This window comes from Arvicola amphibius, chromosome 6 (assembly GCF_903992535.2).
Source record: "Arvicola amphibius chromosome 6, mArvAmp1.2, whole genome shotgun sequence".
Lineage (NCBI taxonomy): Eukaryota > Metazoa > Chordata > Mammalia > Rodentia > Cricetidae > Arvicola > Arvicola amphibius.
The window spans coordinates 49,043,049-49,063,789 of NC_052052.2; the positions used below are offsets into that span (position 1 = coordinate 49,043,049).

Below are 20,741 nucleotides of genomic sequence, written 5' to 3' on the forward strand. Positions count from 1 at the left end.
TAGTTACCTTCAAATAAGTGATCTCATGTAATAATACTTCACTAGTCTCTCCTAGACAGGAGAAACTCTGGAGGCTGGGAGGAACTAAGTGAACTCCCCCAAATACTAGGTTGTAGATGACAGGCCCATATTCTACATAAGTCATGGATTCAAAAAGTTACCTCGAGCTCTTGAAGCCATGCTTTTCCTGCCTGGTGAGAAAGTATTAACAGCTATCTCCCTCAGAGGACAGGCACTCAAACAGAACCAGGTTCCACCCACTTTTACATACCCAAGACATCAAGGCTATATGACACCCAGAGAGCACGCAGTTAGCCCATGTGGGACTGTGGCCTTCAGATGTTGAGGATGACATCAAGGCTATATGACACCCAGAGAGCACGCAGGTAGCCCATGTGGGACTGTGGCCTTCAGATGTTGAGGATGACACACTGAATATCTTACCCTTTCCAGGCAGGCCATCTTTGTTTAAACTTTAGTAGACGTCTATGTTACTAGCACCACCCAGCATTAGTGAAGAAGGTGCTCACAGGACAAAGTCCTGTTGTCTGGTTTGAAGGATTACCTGCAGACATGGTGAAGGCCTGTATCTAGACTCTCAAGAGTGAATTCCTGAGTGTTTTTGGAAAGCAGAGGCCACCCAATATCCTAAATCTCCAGGTCTGAGTCCTAAGTGCTCAGCTTCTTCAATGAAGCCAAGGCAGAAGTGTGTGGGGTTGGGGTTTGGGGTCTTAACCCATTTCTCCAGTTGCACTGAAAACCTTTGGCCTGCCTTTGATTAGCCTTCCTAGGATGTTTCATGTGTAATGTGAAAGAAAACCTTAGCAATTCTGAGCTCAGATCGCTAAGGAGTATATAGTCAAATGCCCTGAAGCACATCTGATAATGGTCCTACTTCCTTCCTGGGCTTCCGTTTCAAAATCCCAGGTCCCTTATCTGTGGTTATCTGTAATAATTACACCCCACAGTCTGCAGGTTGTCACACTCACTTGTCCTCTTTACCTGGGACCCTGTTCCTGGGCTAGTGAGCCATTTATTTAGCTTCTTCAATGTTTGTGACCCTCCTTTCGTGAGATCCAAAACAGAAGTAAAATGTTCCTACAGAGGTTAGTGGGCCACACTTTGAAAACTGTTCTGTTCACTGATAGATTCTGTAACTTTTGAGTTGCAAAAAGAAAGGAACAACATACATGCTAGGAGACTGAAGACGACAACTTACACTCTTATTGTAGCGAAAAACAAAACCTACACAGCTAATCTCAGCACAGCATTACAAGCCGCAGATACCATGTCCTCAAGGGAAGTAGTAATCAAACTTAAGAAAACATATTGCAGATCTCAGGGTGCTGCAGAACAGCAAGTTACCACAGATTCTGTTACCCTGCAATCCAGATTATCTATGACGATGTCACTTTTTAAAAAACAATCAAAACAGGGGACTAAATAACTTACAAGTTATTAAAATACAACACAACGCCTGACATTTGAAGAAGCAAAGCAATGAGCATGAAAAGAAGGCGTTGGAAGTTCCACACAACACGGAGCAGCAGCTCAGCTGACAAGAATACAGGCGTACTTTATCCCGGCAGACATGAACAAGTCTGGTAGCTCATGTCTGAGATTCCCACATCTAGAAGGAAGATTGATATAAGTTTGACCTGGGCTACATAGTGAGGTCCAGGCCAGAATAGGCTACCCTTCCTTCCTTCCTTCCTTCCTTCCTTCCTTCCTTCCTTCCTTCCTTCCTTCCTTCCTTCCTTCCTTCCTTCCTTCCCTCCTTCCATCATAGTCTCTCCCTGACGGCTCAGGTAGGAAGCCAGCCCTCTAGCCATCAGTCAGTCTCCCCTAGAATGTTGTAGACTCATCTTTGTTTCATGAGATGGTGAGGATTCCCATTCCCAGGATGTGCCTGCATCTGGACTCGATTTGTTAAGATTTGAGGCAGCAGATACTGCAAGACATTGAGTACCTAAAGCAGGCATAAAATCTACTGAGCTAAGACCCAAATGCAATTCAAGATATTACTGAATAAAATATGAATACCACCCATCTCAACCAGGACAAACATGGAAATAAGAAACGACATAAAGTACAATTTTTCCAAATTTTACCTAAACATTTCCATTTTTTACCAACTCACCCATTTCCCTCTTGCAAACATCAGGAGACCCGCTACTTCTCTGAATGCACTAATTTGTCAGTGGAGGAAGAAAACTCTGCTGGTACCCAGAGGGAGGTCTGGCTCATGCTGTGCTGTGCCTCAAACAGTGAGATGCACCCTTCAGCTCATGGCACACCTCCAGTACTGTAATCCTCCCAATTCAGTCTCGCTGGCTTGAGTAGGAACCTTCACTATTAAAGTGTGGAGTGCTGAAGAATGCAGAGGCTATTTTCTCAGAATGTCAGCATGTTTGTCCAATGAACAGATATAAAAAAACATATTACCAACTAAGAAAAAAGTTGCCAATTTGACTTGGCAAATAGAATGGGTAACTTGGAAAAATGCACAATTAAAACTTGTTAAAAACAGACTATGGAGTCATGTACACTTCACCTTTAAAATAAAACCAATAATGCATTAAACTATATGAGAAACTATAAAGAAAATAAAATGTACAAAGCATTTAGCAGAGTATACAGTAAACATATTTTAAAAAGGAAATAAATGAAACTAGAAATTCTATTTCAGTGTTCTGATATACAAGCTCATTAGGTTAGCTACAACTGTAATTTCTAGTTCAGAAAATATTGAACTTGTAAACTTTAGACTACAGTTTGAGAAGCAAGTTGTTCATTTTCTCTCCTTTCCCTCCCACTGGCCCTGCTTCCAGTGCTTCTTTGCTCTCGGTGTACTTTCTGTTCTGTCGCTGTTGTTCCCTCTCTCCCTTTCTTCCCTTCCTCCCTCAACCTCTCCCACCCTCAGTTTCTCTGTCTCACCTACTCTTAAAGTCACAACAATCTTCGCACTAGATTTCAAATACCGCAATGATAAACATGCACATCATTCCTGACTCACACACACTTTCCTATTCTTAGACAGGATCCTGTTAGACAGTGTATTATGCGTAAGTCTGTTTAACACAACAGCCTGACTCCATACAAAATATCAACAAACAAACAAATAAATAAACACATGTAAAATTAACTGAGTGCAGAAACAATGAACACTATGTCATTAGACATAAATATACTTTGGAATTAGAGAGATCGCTCAATGATTAAGAGTGCTTATTACTCTTGCAGAGGACCCAGATTTGGTTTCTAGCACTTTCATCAGGTGACTGACAAGCTTTTGTGACTCTGCTGTCCTCTGACCTCTGGGTACCTGCAGGTATATGGGACACATAAATACATGCAGTTGCACATATATACAGATAATACAAAAATAAACAAATTTTTAAAAATGAATTTGGAGTTAAATGTATAAAGACAGGAGTTTTTTTTAAATGTTGAAGATATTTACCATATAAATCATGACCAGCTAATCCTGAGCAGAAGCTCTGTGAACAAAACACACAGCACACACATGCTCACTATAACACGCGTTTATAGCTAATCACAGTTTGAAAGCTGAGCTCATATATTATTTTGATTAAATGCAAAGGACATAAAAATTCCTAATTATTGCATCCACATAATGCAGTTTCCAGAAAACGGATATGATAACTTTTAAGGGTTTGCCAGGGCTTTGAAGCATGGACAGTAGCAACTTCAGGGCAGTGAAGAGATTTAAATGTGTTTATTCTTTGGATTCATCTAAAGAAAACAATAGCAAGCCCAATAAAACAAAACAAAAGCGAAAACAAAAACTGAGAACCTGAAATACAAACACAACGAAGCAATGGCTTGAGGAGTCTAGAGCCAAACACCTCACTGCACCAGGTTCTAGGTCATCCCCACAGTCTCTTTGAGGAGACTACTGAAAAGATGACAATTAGCTACCAGAAAGCAATTCTAACTGCAGAACAGAAAAAAACAGTGAAGACAGTTGTCCCCGTGGGGCATCTGTGACGCATCTGTTTAACAGCTCAACTCTTTCCTGGAGACTAAATATGCAGACTGAATAATAGGTAGGCCATGCGGCACCCTCACACCAAAAAGCCAGAAGTGGTGCTGCAGCAAAGAGCAAAGTTCACGCTCAGTCGGTTATCTTGAGAGAATAGCCAGGAATGAGGCTTGTTTGCTTAAATCGGGGTGGCTGCATATGTCCTGCTGGTGCAGGAGCAAACCCAGTTTGAGTCATTCTGCCGAGCATGAAAAGAAAGTCACATTGCATCAGACTCTGAGTAAAACTGACTCCACAGACAAAGGTACTTAAGAAGACCCTTATTGGTTCTAAAGAGCTCACATCTTAACTGGATAAAAAGATGCTCTGGTTCTAACACATTAATTTTTAAAAAGTCAAACAGAAGCTTATGCTATTTAACAAGAAGCTGCTGGTGATGCTTGCAGAGGCCAAGTCCCCACACCTAATGAATCAAAGCTGCAGTCTCGGATGACAGAGGCCAGTCACTATGATCAATAGTAGTTAGGGACTATTTACAGTTTAGAGAATACAGCCTTTTGTGTGCTGCTGCCTCCTTAGTGACATTCTGTTTTCATCTGCGTCTAAAATGCTGACTGCTCAGCTTTAAAATTAATCAGAATGCCCTCTTTCTAATGTAAATAAATACCTTTGCCTTTTCATCACAGTGAAGTCACAAAAAGCATCAATAATGTTAATAAATGTCCAGGAGATCTACTTCTCAGTCCTGATGATGAAAGGTAAGGATACTGCATGCCCAGAGTGTTAAGGATTTTGGTGCAGAAAGCACTCTTAATTCTTGACAGTCTGATAAACTGCCTTACTTTCCAGAAACATCCTAGGGACGATCTGGCCATGACACCTATGGAAGGTACTGTGAGGCTTGTCCAGCATGCACCCACCTTGCTCATGCCTAAGCATCCTCACTCAAGAGCCTTAGCTTACTTACTGCTCTTAAGATCTCTGAACCGAGATTTTGCACCAGCATTAAAACAGCATCTGACTGCATTCAGCAAGACCTGCAGATCTCATCAGCAACATAAGTCTTACCTGGGAACCCCCCGTGGACCATGCTGCAGGAGTGCTCAGGGCTTCTTCATTCCTGACAGTCGATGCTGGAAGCAACTCCACTCTCCCCACAGAATCTGTCTTCTCTCTTCTCACGACCTTGGGCCTTTTTTTCCTCAGATTTTATTCTTTTTAAGGGCAACCTATCAGTCTGTTTCTATCATAAGAAACAATCAATTAAGCTAATTTCAATCTCTCTCTCAAGCTAACAGCCACATCTGCCAGTAGGAGAAAGCTGCCCGGAGAAGTCTGCCGGGGAGAGGCAAAAAAAGGAGAGGCAAAAAAATCCCTGGTTCTCCAGTCAGATCCTTAGAAGCTGCACGCTGCTGGCTGTGACATCGGTCACCCAGCTCACATAGGGACTGCATACTGCAGGCTGTGACACTAGTCACCCTGCTCACACAGAGAAGATAGCTCTACTTCAGATCAGGAGGCAATATAAATGCAACTGTTTATTTTGTGGTCAGCTTCAACTGTTATCATGTTAATGTCTCATTTTCCTGCTGAGAAGCAGTACTTCGGGGGGGACAGGATCTTCCCAGTGCAATTTAAAAGGAGCCATAGATTTGAGTCTGCTCCCCAGTTCAAAATAGTCATCTCTTCTGGCACAAAATCAGGTTTATCACAAAGCAATTGACCCAAACTGTAATGCCTCAATCAGATTCATTAGTGTCTCTGACACTTTAAATACAGGCTAGCTTTGAGGAAAAAACAAACAAACAACAACGGGGGCGGGGGGAGGTTGAAAGTAATTTATAGAAACTGTTAAAAAAAAAAACAACAAAGAAACAAATAAAAAAGCTAGAGCTGCTTCATCCATGCTATCTTGCCCAGCCCTGACCAGCACACCTAAATAGGTCTGTCATTTATATTACATTCCAAATCTGTCAATCACTTTAGTGTTGTACAGACTATAGATACAAAATTTTCTGTGTAAACTGTAGATAAAATAATAATTATTGTGATTCCTGCGCCATGAGTCAAGTGGGAAAAAGTCAAGAACACGCAGGACAATTTAAATGCAGCTCAGAGGTATTCAACAATACCCTTTCTAAATTTACACTTTTGTTAAATTCACACGAATTACAGCAAGGGCTGAAGCTTAGAACATTTTCAAAAAAGCTGAAATAGGAAACCAGTATTGCCAGAGCCTAATCATATAGCTAGGATAAAAAGAAAAAACTACTTATTTCACTTAATTATAAATAGGTAAAGTCCATAAGAGGAAGTTAATTATATAGGAAATAAAATCATTTCTATAAAAGTAAAACATTTAATCTTAACCTGTAGTCTTTATATTTCCCCTCCATTTTGCATTATCAACGCTAAAAAGGAGAGCATATAAGCTGATGTATTTAGCAAACGCTGGCAGAAGCTCCTCATGCTGCCTGCTAGGCAGTGAGCATTCTCAAAGCTCTTCACAGGCTCGGTTAGTAACTACTGTTGACTATAGTGACATCTATTGGTGAGGCAGAGATCAACTAGAGTGCACAGAGGCACCAACAGTCAGGAGGAGACTGGCTGCTCAACAGACCTTTATTTGTTTGCCATGTTTGCTCCATGTTAAAAACAGGGGCAAGCACTGGGGGCAGAACCTACAACTGAGACCTGGTCTAGCTCTGCCACATCAATACCCTATTCTGTGCTTTGGGACAAATGAATGACTCTTGGTCTCAGGATTCTTAGTTGCAAAACTTGGCCAAGCTCAGGTGTACTTTCCTGCCCTGAAACCCCTTCCCCCACAGAAGACAGGGACTTTTGTTCCCTTCTTTAAGGCAGCATGCTACTTGAATTCTCCTCCCCCTTTAATGGAGCCCTGTTTCAAACTTCATCCCTTGCATGTATAATATTTAATAACTTAAGTTGTAATGATTTGAACATCCATAGTAAGTAGAGCTGTACAAGTGCACAAGTCCATGATTTTAATAAACCTTAAGAGCTGTAGTGGTTTGAATAAGAAGTGTCCCCACAGGCTCAGGTATGGCTCCCAGCTGCTGGTGGAGGAGGTGATGGGACCTTTTGCTGGAGGAAGCCAGTCACTGAAGGCAGGTTTTGAGAGTCTATGGCCACACCCCACTTTCAGTTCACTCTCGTGGCTTTGTGTCTGCAATCAAGATACTAACTCTTGGCTTTCTGTTCCTGGTCCCATGGCCTCCCCCTGGCTACCTACTCTCTTCCTCTAGTACCAAAAGCCAAATATACTTTCTAACATATGTAGCTTTTGTTCATTATAGTGTTTCAGTTTCAGAACATTGCTACAACCCTCACAATGCCATGAAGCCTGAAGCCAGCTCAGTCCCAGACCTGGAACACTTCAGTGTGCAGGATTATCCCTTCAAATCCCAGCCAGAGACAGTTGAAACCCTATTTCTACTGAGACCAGTGGACACTTGGCAATGTGTGAAGCTATTTTTTGTGTGTGTTCACATGTAAAGTGAGCGGAAATGTGTTGCAGCATCCAGTCCACGGAGACCTGGGATGTTGATACATATATTCCCATGCAAAGACAGCCCTGCAACAAAGCAGTCAGCTAAGATGGTGGAGCAAGGCACAAGCTCTACACAGAATGGGGCAACCACTAATTCAGAGCAATTGAAGGGGCAGTTCTCTACTCTCTTTCATTTTCCAAAACTGCCTGGCATTTCTTTTACAAGGTAAAAATATCAAGTTCTTGTATTAACTAAAAGTATATTTCACCTAGGGTTTGGATTAAAATCATGTTGTTTTTTTTTAAAGATTTGTTTTATGTATATGCATGCTCTATCTGCATGTAAGCCTTTATGCCAGAAGAGGGCACCAGATCCCAGTATAGATGGTGGTGCGCCACCATGTGGTCACTGGGACTTGAACTCAGGACCTGTGGAAGAGCAGTCAGCACTCTCCGCAGCAGAGCATCTCTCCAGCCCATGTTGCTCTTAGAGACTGCTTTAGAGATCAAAGCCTCAGAGTGCGAGACAAGCACTCAGCCACGTGTACATCCCAACCATTTTATACTCTTGACTGTAGCACCCCGACAGTTTCTAGTTTTTCTCTAGTATTAGGAAATGTATAACCCTTTCCTAAGGAGATAATACTGGCAAGGTGTGCCTGTGTTTGTTTCTTTTTACAGAAACATGTATAATTCATATGTACTCCTGCATATTGTAGCCAAAATAATTTAATTTAAATTTTCTGAGACTGACAACTATATCATCTGTGGTAACTTTTCTTTCTGTTCTTCTGTTTATGGAGGGTTGTGGGGCTGAGCTCCATGCTCTGCTGGCCTCCTTGGGATGGTGGGGCTAGTAAACAGCCCTGCCCTCCTCCAAACTCAACACAGACTGTGTTTTTCTGGGACAAGTTCCCCTGCATGAAAATACGAAAGAACTTCCTGTGAAACTATTTTTAACATCAAGAAGTGTATATATATGTATGTTATTTTATACAAGCACATAAAGAATACTTGAAGAAATCTGATTTGGAGTAGTAAAGTTTGATGTGCTAAGTAAAGTTTGGGGGACAGTTTAACAAAGATATATCAAGTGTAAAAACTGCAGTGGCGGAAACTGTACAGCTCTGACAGAATAAGCAAACGCACTGACCGCACTCTCTAAAAGGTTGACAGTGTATTATATGAGTTCTACCACAGTAACTTCTTATTCCTCTTCTATACTTATAAATACTTAAATTCCCAGTACCAGTTTCATTAATAAACTGCATTTCCCACAATCCCAGTCCTCAAGAAGCTGAGGCAAGGAAATGAATTCAAAATTAGCCTGATCTACATAACTAGATTGTTTCAGAAAAACAAAACAAAAATGCAACAACAACAAAAAAAACCAAACAGAAATTGAGGCAAAACATGAAGTTATAAAGTCTGCATAAGCCAGGTCATCATGTGAAGTCATCATTACGTTTCATAACTGAAATACAGTGTTAGATGAATATTCTACCAATAACACATGACTGTGGGAAGGAGAGACTAGAAAAGACATGCAAATACATTATAACTTATAATCAACCCAGAAAAAGAGGGGGAAAGATGGAAAAAAAAACCCACAAGGACAATATTCTATTCTGGAATTATTGTATCAGGGAAGGGCTGGAGGATTCCCACCAGGGTGGAATGGGGGGCTGCATTATACTTCTATTCTTCACTTGAAAGCTAGGCAACAACAAACAACTCAAGACTAGCTGGTTTGTGTAGTTATAGTTGCTTCATTAAAAATACTTATTTGTGAATTGTGTGCATTCACACATGTGCATGCATGTTCAGGGGAAAGGAGGATGCTGGGTGTCTTCTATTGCTCTCTGCCTTATTCATTTCAAATAAGATTTCTCATGAGCCTGAAGCTTGCTGTCTCAGCCCAACTGGCTGTTCAGTGAGTGCCCAGGCTATGCCTATCTATCTCCAAGTGCTACCCTTATGGGACACAAGCAGCCATGCCCAGCTTTCCCCAGAGCTGCTGTGGATTCAAACTCAGGCTCTCTTGTTTGCACAGCAAGTGCTCTACCCTCTAATCCATATCCATTCTCTTGGTTCTCTTTTTCTTGACCATAATCTTGAAAAAAAAATCACATAAAATTTCTTATTCAGTTTCAGAAATGTAGCAGAATGAATGTCAACGGCTTGACAAAAACACGGTCCCTGTAAAGCCAACCAGCAGCTATGCTGGCCCTTCTAGACAGCAGCTGAGATGAGGTGTGTATGAACAAGCCAAAAGAGGAGTCAGGCTGCTTGGAGAGATGCTTTGACTCTAAACCCCAGTTTCTCTGTTCAATGATGGAAGTTGTCACACTGCTGCCAAAAGTAAGGCTTCAGAAAGATGCCCGAGACATGGTAAACAGAGTACTTACTAAGTATTGGACTGTTCTTTCTTTTTCTTTTCTTTTCCTTCCTTCCTTCCTTCCTTCCTTCCTTCCTTCCTTCCTTCCTTCCTTCCTTCCTTCCATCTTCCTTCCTTTTCTGAGACAGGGTTTCTCTGTAGCTTTGGAGCCTGTCCTGGAACTAGCTCTGATAGACCAGGCTGGCCTCAAACTCAGAGATCTGCCCGCCTGTGCCTCCCGGGATCCTGTATTAAAGGTGTGCGCCACCACCATCTGTACTGGACTGTTCTTTAAGCACTCTCTGCCTGTTAAAACAATCCTATGAAGCAGAGTGCTGTAGGGCATCCATGCCCACTGATAGGCAAACGTGAGCCACAGATAGGTCAGAATTGACATTCTAAGCAGCTGCTTTACTATCCATATGAGAACAAGAGAGTGAGCTCACACTTGTCTGAGCCTGGAATAAGTGGCCCTCCAGACGACGAAGCTGACCCGCCACCACATCATATACTCAGCTGGTGACTCCACCAAGGGAAAAGAAGCTGTTATTCATTTTGCGGCTGATGCTGTTTCTGCACAGTGGATCACACTCAGCAAGCTTTGTTAACTAGCGAAAAGGAAGCAGCAAAAGGCTCTGCAGAGCATATACCAAACTTTCAAAAAGTCAACTTGAGTATCAGCTACATTTTTACATTTCATTTCTATTTATTCCTGTTTATAAAAAGAATAAAGTGAGCTTAATAATCATGAAAAGCAACAGGAAGAGCAAAGCCTTTTGGAGACGACCCCGTGGCTTGGGGAAGCCTGTTTACTTCATTCATCCTCACTATCACTACAGGAAGCACTGGGCACTCTTAGAGCAGAGGCTACGCTTATGGTCATTCTTGGAACTGATGGAATAGACTCTGTCCATGTGCAGACTGCACAGAACTGTCACCATTTACTTTCCAGACCACTCCATATCCCAAAAGAAACTGCACTGCAACAACCAGGCATAACTACATACTGTATATGCAAAAGAAAAGTGACTTCTTTAAATACAGCCTCCAGTAAACCTCTGTAAAATGTTTAGTTGGTTCAATGATCACAAATTAAAATCACGAAACAAATTCCCGGTCCTCCACTATGCACTATGCCACGGTGAGTCTGCTTTCACACGAGCATGGCAGCACTCGTTTACAGGACAGCAGTCAAGTACTGGCCCTGTGCCCAACTCAGATGGTCACGGTTAGAACCCAATTCTCAGGGCTTAGCAAATTTGTCTCACAACTTCTTAGTAAAATTAAAGCACTGTGACAACACAGTCTTCTTAAGTATCCTTTGTTAATTTCAAATAGAAAAGCTTAGGAAATAAAAGCCACAGGAGTTTCAAAGATAAAACTTTATTTTTTAACACTTGCTCACGCACATTTTTGAAGACCTACAGTCCTATACTTGTGATTCACAATAGTTATGGCAACAGAATTTAATAAATCCTGCATCTACCCTAAATAATGCAAAGGAACTCACTGTCGGTCAGGGCACAATCTTCCTGGCTCTCCTCATCACTGTCCGCAGATGGAGCTCTGTACGGGGGAGGCAGCTTCATTGGAGGCGGAGCGGTTCCATGTCTCTGAAGGTGAAGAAAAGGGTTAATAGCTTTCATGTGATCCTCTTCTCCAGCGACAAAAGAAAAGCACACACATAAAGATAACCTGAAAACAGTCTGGCTGCAGCTGCCTCGACCACAGCACAAGGACTGTAAAATAAATACAATTTATTTCTTCCAGTTCCTATTATTTTATAAAAGTAATTTTACATAAATACAGCAGTGCAACAATAGGGATTCAAGAGCACAGCTTTGAAGAACACACCTCTTTGCCAGTGAGAAAGCAAGACATGTACATTCTCTTTATGCCATCAGACTCAGTCCTCTATTACCAATAAAATAACTCACAGATTTTCAAAACAAATGCTTTAAAAACACCAATTTTAAAATTATTCAGGTTTTTTATTATAAGAATTACAGATTATTTTAAAAGTAACTAAAATATCACATTTTATTAGTTTGTAGATGGTCATACACATTTAATGTCAAAAGGGGAGTGGGTGTAATTGATTATTTCTGAATAAGGATGCTGTAAATTTACACAGCAAATAACATAACATACAACAATGTGACTCATATAGGTAATAAAGGTGAAACAAAATTCTATTATAAAATTACCTTCACAGAATGAAGACATGTTCTTGAACGTGAGAAAAAATTAATCATGCCAAACCTTCCAGAAATGCCAGGTGCTGCAGAACAGGAGCTGAGATGCCCAAGCCCTTCACAACACCCAAATGACTAGATTATGATTTGCCTTCCTACATGACTGCAATAAAGTGCATTCAATTATGCTTTCTCTGACAAAACCACTAATGCAAGGTACACCTCTGCTGAGTGGACACTGGCCATTATAACAAGGTACACCTCTGCTGAGTGGACACTGGCCATTATAACAAGGTACACCTCTGCTGAGTGGACACTGGCCATTATAACAAGGCAGTGAATTCCTCCAGAAGAGAAGGAACTTGTGGGACTCACAGAAGAAAACACTCTCATATTTCTTGAGTACAATGTCTAATGAATTCAGTGATTATATGTGTGGAAAATACAAAATATTAAGCTGTAAGAGTGATAAAGAGAAGTCAAATGTGAAACATTTTACTAAGAAACAATCAGAATGTGACAGCTATAGTCTTCAAGTTGCAAAAAGGTGAGTGAAATGAAAGAAAAGTGATGGTCCCACCGCCCACACTGCCCTTCTCTTCTCAGAGCCAGCTCATTCAATGTCAAAGATGATCCTTCAAACAAGAGCAGGGGCTCAAAGTACTTTTGAGAGCTAAGAATGCCAGCTTATTTGACTACATCCAACACTCTTGAGAGAAGACCACAGGTAAGTACATCCTAACTCAGGCTGGCGTGGAACCCATCGTCTCTCTGCTTAACTTCCCAATGCAGAGATTAAAGTGTGCACCATGCCCAGTCCCCCAGGGCACCCTCCTGCTGCACATTAAAGAAGGGTGTGCACACAGGCAAACCCTCCAGTGATGGAGAAGGTTGGAGCTCCCTATGCTGAAGTAGGCCAGGAGATGACAACACCATCAACAAAGAGAACAAGGCACACTGAATGGCACTTCTCTTTTAGTCCCAGGCACATGGTGACCTCCCTAAGTATTTACTGGGTATCTAAATAACTGCCTTTATTCATGCTGTTGCCTGAAAGATAAACTTTCAGAAAATAACAGTCCAATGTGATATAGCCCAAGCTGGCTTCTAATTCTATACATTGCCAAGGATGGTTCTGACTCCATCTCTCAAGTTCTAGGATTTCAAGCATGTGCCACCGTAACTATTGCAAATGATTCTCACTTGACAGCAGAGTGTATTGATTTTGAGTGGCAGAGAAGCAAATGGTTTGTCTTAAAAAAGATAGCACCTAAGTTACACCTTCTTGTCCCATAAGGCATGAGCTAATTTTATATCTAAATTTGAACTTTACTTAATTCTCTTCTATTCCCTGCACCAGGTTTACCATCTCTTATTGCCATGACTAGTGAGTTAAATAAATAGTTGGCAATGCACTTGTTCATAGTTTTATGAAAACTGTTGTAATTTTTTTAAACTATACACTGACAGTTTTGGAATTCCCACTGAGATGATCAAGGAGATCCACCTTCCAGAACTAATTCAACAGAGATGACTCATATACAATTTCTGAGCTGTTTAAACCCATTTACGTAATTTTTGACTCACATAGTATATATTCTGAGAGAGAGAGAACTCCATTACTTTTTCTTATTTCTCTGTGGTTTATTTTCAATTCTGTGTCTGTGCTTTTGATACTCGATTAAGTCTGATCTGTTATTCACTTGGACTGTAACTTAGCAACGGCAAAAATGAATGGAGTTTGGGTTTTGCTCTCGACATTGGGTGGCATTTATTGGGAATGACAAACCCTTCAAAGCTGGCTCTATATGGATCTAATGTCCACTGGTTGAGAAGTAATAGACAACATGCTTATTAGTTTGCTGTTTGATTTCACGCTGAAGAAACAGGTGGTTTGCATTTCTGTGTCTGCTCAGAACATAAGACTGCACGGATAGGATAGCAGCTAGATGCTGACTCTCTGCATTTGAGGAAAACTCTTACTGCTCATTTTGAATGTATTTTAATAATGTGTAACAGTCCTGAAAGCAAAAACAAATAACATCTTTTTCTCTTTAGTTTAGAAACTAGTGTTATTTAAACCACTATCTGAGAACCTTTAAAAGAATCTAAACACCTAAGTGTGTATGTGGAGGGGTAGAGGGCCATGAACTTGAATTCAGAAGCCTTGGAGGCCAGAAGCCTGGTACCCTCCAGGAACTAGAGTTATACTTAGCTCTAAGAAGTCAAACATGGATGCTGAACTCAGATCTCCTGCAGTAGCTCCACATCTTCTTAACCCCAGAGAAACGTTTTTATGTGAGAATCCAGATTCAAAGAAATATGTGCTAGACACACCTGTGATCTCAGCATTGGGAGATGGAGGCAGGAGGATCAAGGTCTCTCTGAGCTAGAGAGCGAGTTCAAAGACAGCTTAGACTACATAAGACCCTCTCAGAAAAAAAGAGAAAGCAAACAAAAAACAAATAAAATACAAATCAAGATTCACATGATCAAAGTGATGAGAATTCTCTCAACAAATACCAAAACAGTAATATTATACAAACAGCAGTCTGATTACAACTGAAATAACTTAGAAAACAATCAGTCTCACTGACAAAATGTAGCATTTCTAGGAATAAATCAAGGGTCTATACTTTTCTGGATTATGAACATCAATGAACAGAAATAATTTTACAGAGATAAAAATATGCTAGGCAACTAAAAGTTTGCAACATCAGAGCAATGTGTTGTTGTCTCAAATCTACCCCCAAACATCACCAAACTAATTTGTGGAAATGGACAAGCTGACTTTAAATTTACATTGAAATAAATGAACATAACTGTGCAAGACTTTAGAAAGAGAGATATGAAAAAATAAAAATAAACCCACTCCACTAGAACACAAGATGGATAGCCAGGTACCAATAAGTGAGGAACAGAGCATGCAGGGATAGACAGGCTGGTTGAAGAGCAAGCTCAGAAGCATGGCCTCCCTCTCACAATTCCAGCCAGGACAGGCTTGGACTATAAATCCTATTTTGCCCACCAAATCCTATTTTAAAATAGTGAGCCAATTTTCCTTAATGGGGTAATTGATACCATACTCTAAGATAATTTTTAGTTCAATAAATTCTATCAGAACAGAAGCAGGAAATAAAATGGGTGATTAATTCAACTGATTATGAAAATATTTTTTTCCCAGTAGAGGTAAATTTTGATAAGAATCTTCTTAAGGAAAAGCAATATGTAAATGAAAACTTCCAACTGTGAGCAGCATACTCTGGGAATGGCCAGCCAGCCTGCAGAACCAAACAGTAAAGAGAGCTACAGATGTCCTGGGCTGTGCTTCACCTGGTCCCTGCTTCATCCCAAGACCGAGGTTCACACCCAGCAGAAATCCACAGGACACCGTACCGCTCTCACCACACTGTTCAGTCCTCAAAGTCCTCAAAGGCTGCTTACCTTTGCTTGTGGTCCCTGAGAGTCTTGATCCTGGGTCCTGGCAGGTGGTTTGCCTTTGTTATGCACACTTGGGATGACCTGCCAACCCCAAAGAAAAGGGGAAGGGAAGGGAGAGAAGGAAAGATGAGCTAGCTCAAATGTCTTCTTCTAAACTTGGTATCATGGTGCATACCCACAATCTTAGCAGGAGGACCCCAAGCCTGAATGAACTACACAGTGAGCTCAAGGCCACTTTGGGAGACGGTTTCAAAAGAAAACAAAAGGTGGTGCACACCTTTAACCCGGCACCAAAGGCAGAAACCTGAGGATCTAGCTGAGTCTGAGCCAGCCTGGCATACACAGCAAGTTACAGGACTACATATTGAGATCATGTCTGGGGGTGGGGGGAATATCCCCATCTTTCTGGTTAGTGTGGTATGGGTGACTTTTCTCACTGTGTAGCTCAGGTTGTTCTAGAACTTGCTATGTAGTCTAGGTTAGCCTCAAACTCATCATCTTCCCAGTTTGGGATAAGAGGTGGTAAGTGCTGTGGAGATGGGGCCATGTATTGGGCTTCGATACCTTCCTTTTCATCTATTTGTCTATTAGTTCATGCCAGGCTTGGCACTAAGCAAGCTCCAGTCTTTGTTTCTGTGTTTTTAGACAGTAAAGACTGAATGAATCTGGTGACTTCATCTCAAGGTAAATATATGAGATGTTCAATTCAAGGCAATCGGCAAAAGTAGGTAAAGTGGAGAAAATCTGCATTATATAATCATGTCATCAGAACAAATAAAGATTTGTGTGTAAGGTGGAGACAGAAAACTACAGAGCTAGACTACTGTCATTTAAATATCTCATTCTGCAAAGGAAGTTTCAGTGGTGACTTAAGTGAGACGTTAGAATATAGGACCTCATTTACTTGACCTCTGAACTCCCAGCAGAAATATGTTATTTAGCAGACTTCATGGACTTGATAATTATCTATCACTGTTAGCAGGACAAATTACAAACATTTCTACTATCCAATGAGAGAAGGAATTAGATGATTTTTTTGTAATTTCTGTGATGTGCAGACAAGGTCTGATACGTAGTTACATTCACTAAGTATTTATTTATAAAAGAATAAAGTTCAAACTTATTTTTTAAATTTTATATATTTATTTTTTATTGCATGAATGTTTTGCCTGCATGTATGCATGTGTTTGCTGCAAGTGTGCCTGGTCCCATAGAGGTCAGAAGAGGGCATCAGATCCCCTGGAAGAGGAGTTATAGGCAGTGTGAGCCATTGTACAGGCATCGGGAATTGTATCCAGGCAGTATGCAAGAACACCCAGTTCTCCTAACCACTGAACCATCTCTCTAGTCCCCTGACGTTCAATTTTATATATAAAATCTTAGTAATGCTAATATCATAGCTTTCTTATTTTGTTTGGTTAATTTTTTTGACACAGAACCTCACTCATTATTCCAGGGCTACTTAGAACTCTGTATAGCCCGGGCTGGCCTCCAGTGTGTTGGTGAGCTACCGTGCTTAGTTAAAGGTAAGATGGCTTGTCCGCCTGGCTCTTCCTCTGCAGCAGCTGCCTCTGGCATCTGGCTTCTAATTCCCAAATAATGTCTCTTTGTAATATTATCTATGAGACACCATAGGAAAATAATAGCATTTTTAGTGTTTGTTTTCTTTTCTAGACCTAGAGATTGAATCCAGAGCCTTACCCATGATAGGCACTCTATTCCTAACCACTAGTAATGGTGGTTCAAATGGCCAACAGAAATAACTATGGCATAAAACCTGATGGCTGACATGAAGGTAGGAAAAAAAAATAAAACCTTTTCAGAAAATTAAAGGAACTGTCTGTCTAGAGAGCATTAAAAACAAAATACCTACTTTGAGCTAAATGCAAATGACATTTTACTCTACTAAATAAGCAAATTCAGAATTAGTAAGGTCTCAGAAATGTTTCACTTCAACAAAAATACCTGTAATAAGTTCTTCAAAAGACTTATTTTTTATTCATATGTATGTTTGTGTGTATGTGTACATTCATATCCATGTGTCTGTGTCCACGTGTCTGTGTCACCGTGCATGTGTGTGTGCATGTCTGTGCCCTCAAAGGCTAGAAGAGGGTGTCAGATTCCCTGGAGCTGGTGTCACAGGCAGTTTTGAGCTGCCCAACATGGGTACTAGGAACCAAACCTGGGTCCTCTGTAAGAACAGCAAATGCTCTCAGCGGCTCCAGCTCCAGCAATACTTTCTTAACGTACAGTCAGAGCTTCGTAATCAGCACAGCGCTCCGCACTTTGTCTCACTCACAGACACTAACAACCTGCTGGAGTACAAGGTCACAGCCTATGGGCAGGCGGTTCTGACAGAGGCCAGAAACAGCACAATCTGGGACTACTTCCGCACATGACAAAAGCAGGCAGAGATAGAAGGCATGCGGAAGCTGTGATATGAACATTCAGCTGCCTCTCATGATGTCTACATTCTGAATAGCCAATATACCATTGCATATGCTAATCACCGGCAAAGCTCAGAAGATAAACTGCTCACCAAAAGCAATACATCCTATAGGAAAATAGAACGCCATTTATTTCATGTAACAGTGCAGTGAAAGATGAATTTTTATGTGCATATACCAAAAGAAGGGCACCATTCTGAAGTCATGTGATAAGGAAGTACAGCCAGGGTGCTAGAAGAAAGACAACAGCACATCATACTGCTTCTGGGGGAATTAGATGGTCTAGCACATAGCTGCATTCAGTAAGTGCTTAGAGATGAATGAAGTTCAATTTTAACCCTTTAACAATGCTTAAGGGATGGCTGAGGAGATGGCAACAATTTCAAAAGGGTTTTTGTTGATGGAAGTGGGAGGGGCGCAGACAGGAAAAATATACACAATGCTACTATCAAAGGTACTTATGTTATTTCATGAGAAAAAGATTGCCTTGGCACAGAAACTTCCCAAAGAGAAATGCAGTAGGAATGAACCATAGGCTCTGGTCACAAATGAACAATTGCTAGGTGAGGAAGCGCTGCAAACACAGCTGGGATTCAGAAGTTCAGAAAGGGATGTGTTTGTGCTAGTTCTGATGTGGCACATGAACTGCTGTATGGTTGATGGTGCTGAGTTTTTCAGCACAAAAACACTTTTACGTTATAGTATTAGGAAATCTTTTAGAGTTCTGAAGAAAGTTCAAAATTTAGTGTGAATAGGTCAAAATGTTTAAGATATCTGGGCAAGGTGGCCCACACTTGTAGCCCTAGCTACCGACATGGAAGGCAAGAGGTCAGGAGTTTGAGGTCATCTTGGACAACTCAGAAAGACTTCGCCTCAAATAAAAACCAGGGGCTGAAAGTAGAATGTCCAGGAAAGGGTGCTTGCCTAACATGTGAGAGACTCTGGGTTTGATCCCTAGCACTGGAGATTCATTTAATAAAATTAAACTTGGAAGGGTGAGGATGAGTACAAAGCAGCTCAGGAGTACAATGCTGTCATGGGTGAAGCCCAGAGTTCTATGGTTAGCACAACAAACTAGAGAAGCAATGAAACTGTGAAGGTATTCTCTGCACCTGCCACCCTCCACCCGAAGACTTGTGGCAACAATCAAGCCAAACCCCTTTAGCAAAGGCTTGAAACTTGATTGTGTCATTGGCTCAGGAATTACTCCGTGCTGAACCAGGTTAAAAGCAGAGCAAGTCAACCTAGTGACTGACACCTCAGTTAGCACACACTCACAGCTGGAGGCCAGAGGCTACAGTGTGGCACCCTGCTCTGCTTCCTGGACCACGTGATGTGGGTATGGGAGGATGTTCAGGAGATGCTCCTGTTTTTAGTGGTAAGTTTACGTCAACCACTGAAAACCTCCTATCTTAACTCACTAGTGAAAGCTACTAGAGACTCGACATTTTTAGTTGAATCTATAACATATTCAAATGTTCTAAACATTTTTCAACTGGTCATTTATGGTGGCCACATAATGTATATCCAGGATGAGCCATTTTCACTCACAATTGTTTACTTGGAAGTACCATTTGGCAAGAACAAGTGTGGCTAAATTTCATGTTGAATGCAGTTCTAGAAATAAAAGCAAAGTCACAGTGCCATTCTCAATATTATAAAATACAGTTTAAAAACAACTCCAAAAAAAGCCTAATTGAATCTCAAATCATATAAAAATGAGAGGTCTCGGTTGGTCTTGGTGGGGTGAGCAACACACTATAAGGATGGAAGGCACAGTGGTGGCACATAGAAACACAGCAGAGCTGCCCACTGTGATCACGGATGCAGACCACTATGCAGAAACTGCTCTACGGCATGCAAAGTACCCCACTAAAGCTGGGATGCTAAGACAGCTGGTGATCCACTTGCCCTGTTCTCCACACAAGTATTAGCATCTGTAGTCCCTGAAGGACTACATTATAGTATTGAGACACAAGAAACACTATAACTGTGTAGCTTTTCTACTGTTCAGAAGTACGCGTTCTTCCAAGTCTAGGATTCAAGCTATTGAGAAATATGCAGCTGTCACTGATACCTTTGTGTCAGAGGTCTGATTCTACAAAGTGAGTGGTTATCACATGAACACATAGCACTGACAACATATCTCTCTTTACAGAATTCAAACAAACAAGCACATGATGGTTCCTCTACAAGGTTTTTATACCTGATGCTTTCCAACCTCAAAATAACTAAGAAAATTGGGATAGTGTGTTGCTGTGTTAGCAGAACCGGCAAGCAGGCAGGACTGGACTAGAAAGAGGACTGTGTGGTTCACAGGCTTGTTTAAACTAATACTATATGATGTCATGACTCAACTTTGGCCTGCAGATCAAAATTAGGTCTAAAAATAGAAATTGAAGGGAAAAGTTAAATCCATACTGAGTTACTATTTTTTCTACTAGTAAAGCCAAACAACAGTGAACATGTGAGAATACTGGGAGACAAAGACAAAGGTTAGCACAGAGGTGAACAGAATAGGACATTGTACTGACCCTGGGGGTGGATGACAGGCTCTGTACCACGAACACCACGGGGTTGCCTGCGTTCTTGATGGCCTCCACGGCTTCTGCATGTGAGGCATTCTGCAGGTCTATGCCAGACACCTAAAACTCACAAGACGAACTCCGATTAGAAAGGCACCAGACTGGGGACAGGTTAGCTCACGTTCATGTGTATCAATCATCCTGTGTGAGAAAAGCCAGAAACCAATGAACCAGAC

The 20,741-nt window shown here is 41.2% G+C and overlaps 1 protein-coding gene across 5 annotated transcripts in view; it reads right to left on the minus strand.

Annotated features, from left to right (window-relative positions):
* Positions 1–20,741, minus strand: part of Patj (PATJ crumbs cell polarity complex component) — a 302,434-nt gene that overhangs the window by 156,077 nt on the left and 125,616 nt on the right. For all 5 annotated transcript variants that reach the window (XM_038332714.1, XM_038332713.1, XM_038332717.1 and 2 more), the window contains 3 exons: positions 20,515–20,625; positions 15,537–15,614; positions 11,408–11,510 (listed from right to left, as the gene is read on the minus strand). In XM_038332714.1, the coding sequence (XP_038188642.1) occupies positions 11,408–11,510; positions 15,537–15,614; positions 20,515–20,625 (292 nt within the window). The remainder of the gene's footprint in view (positions 1–11,407; positions 11,511–15,536; positions 15,615–20,514; positions 20,626–20,741) is intronic.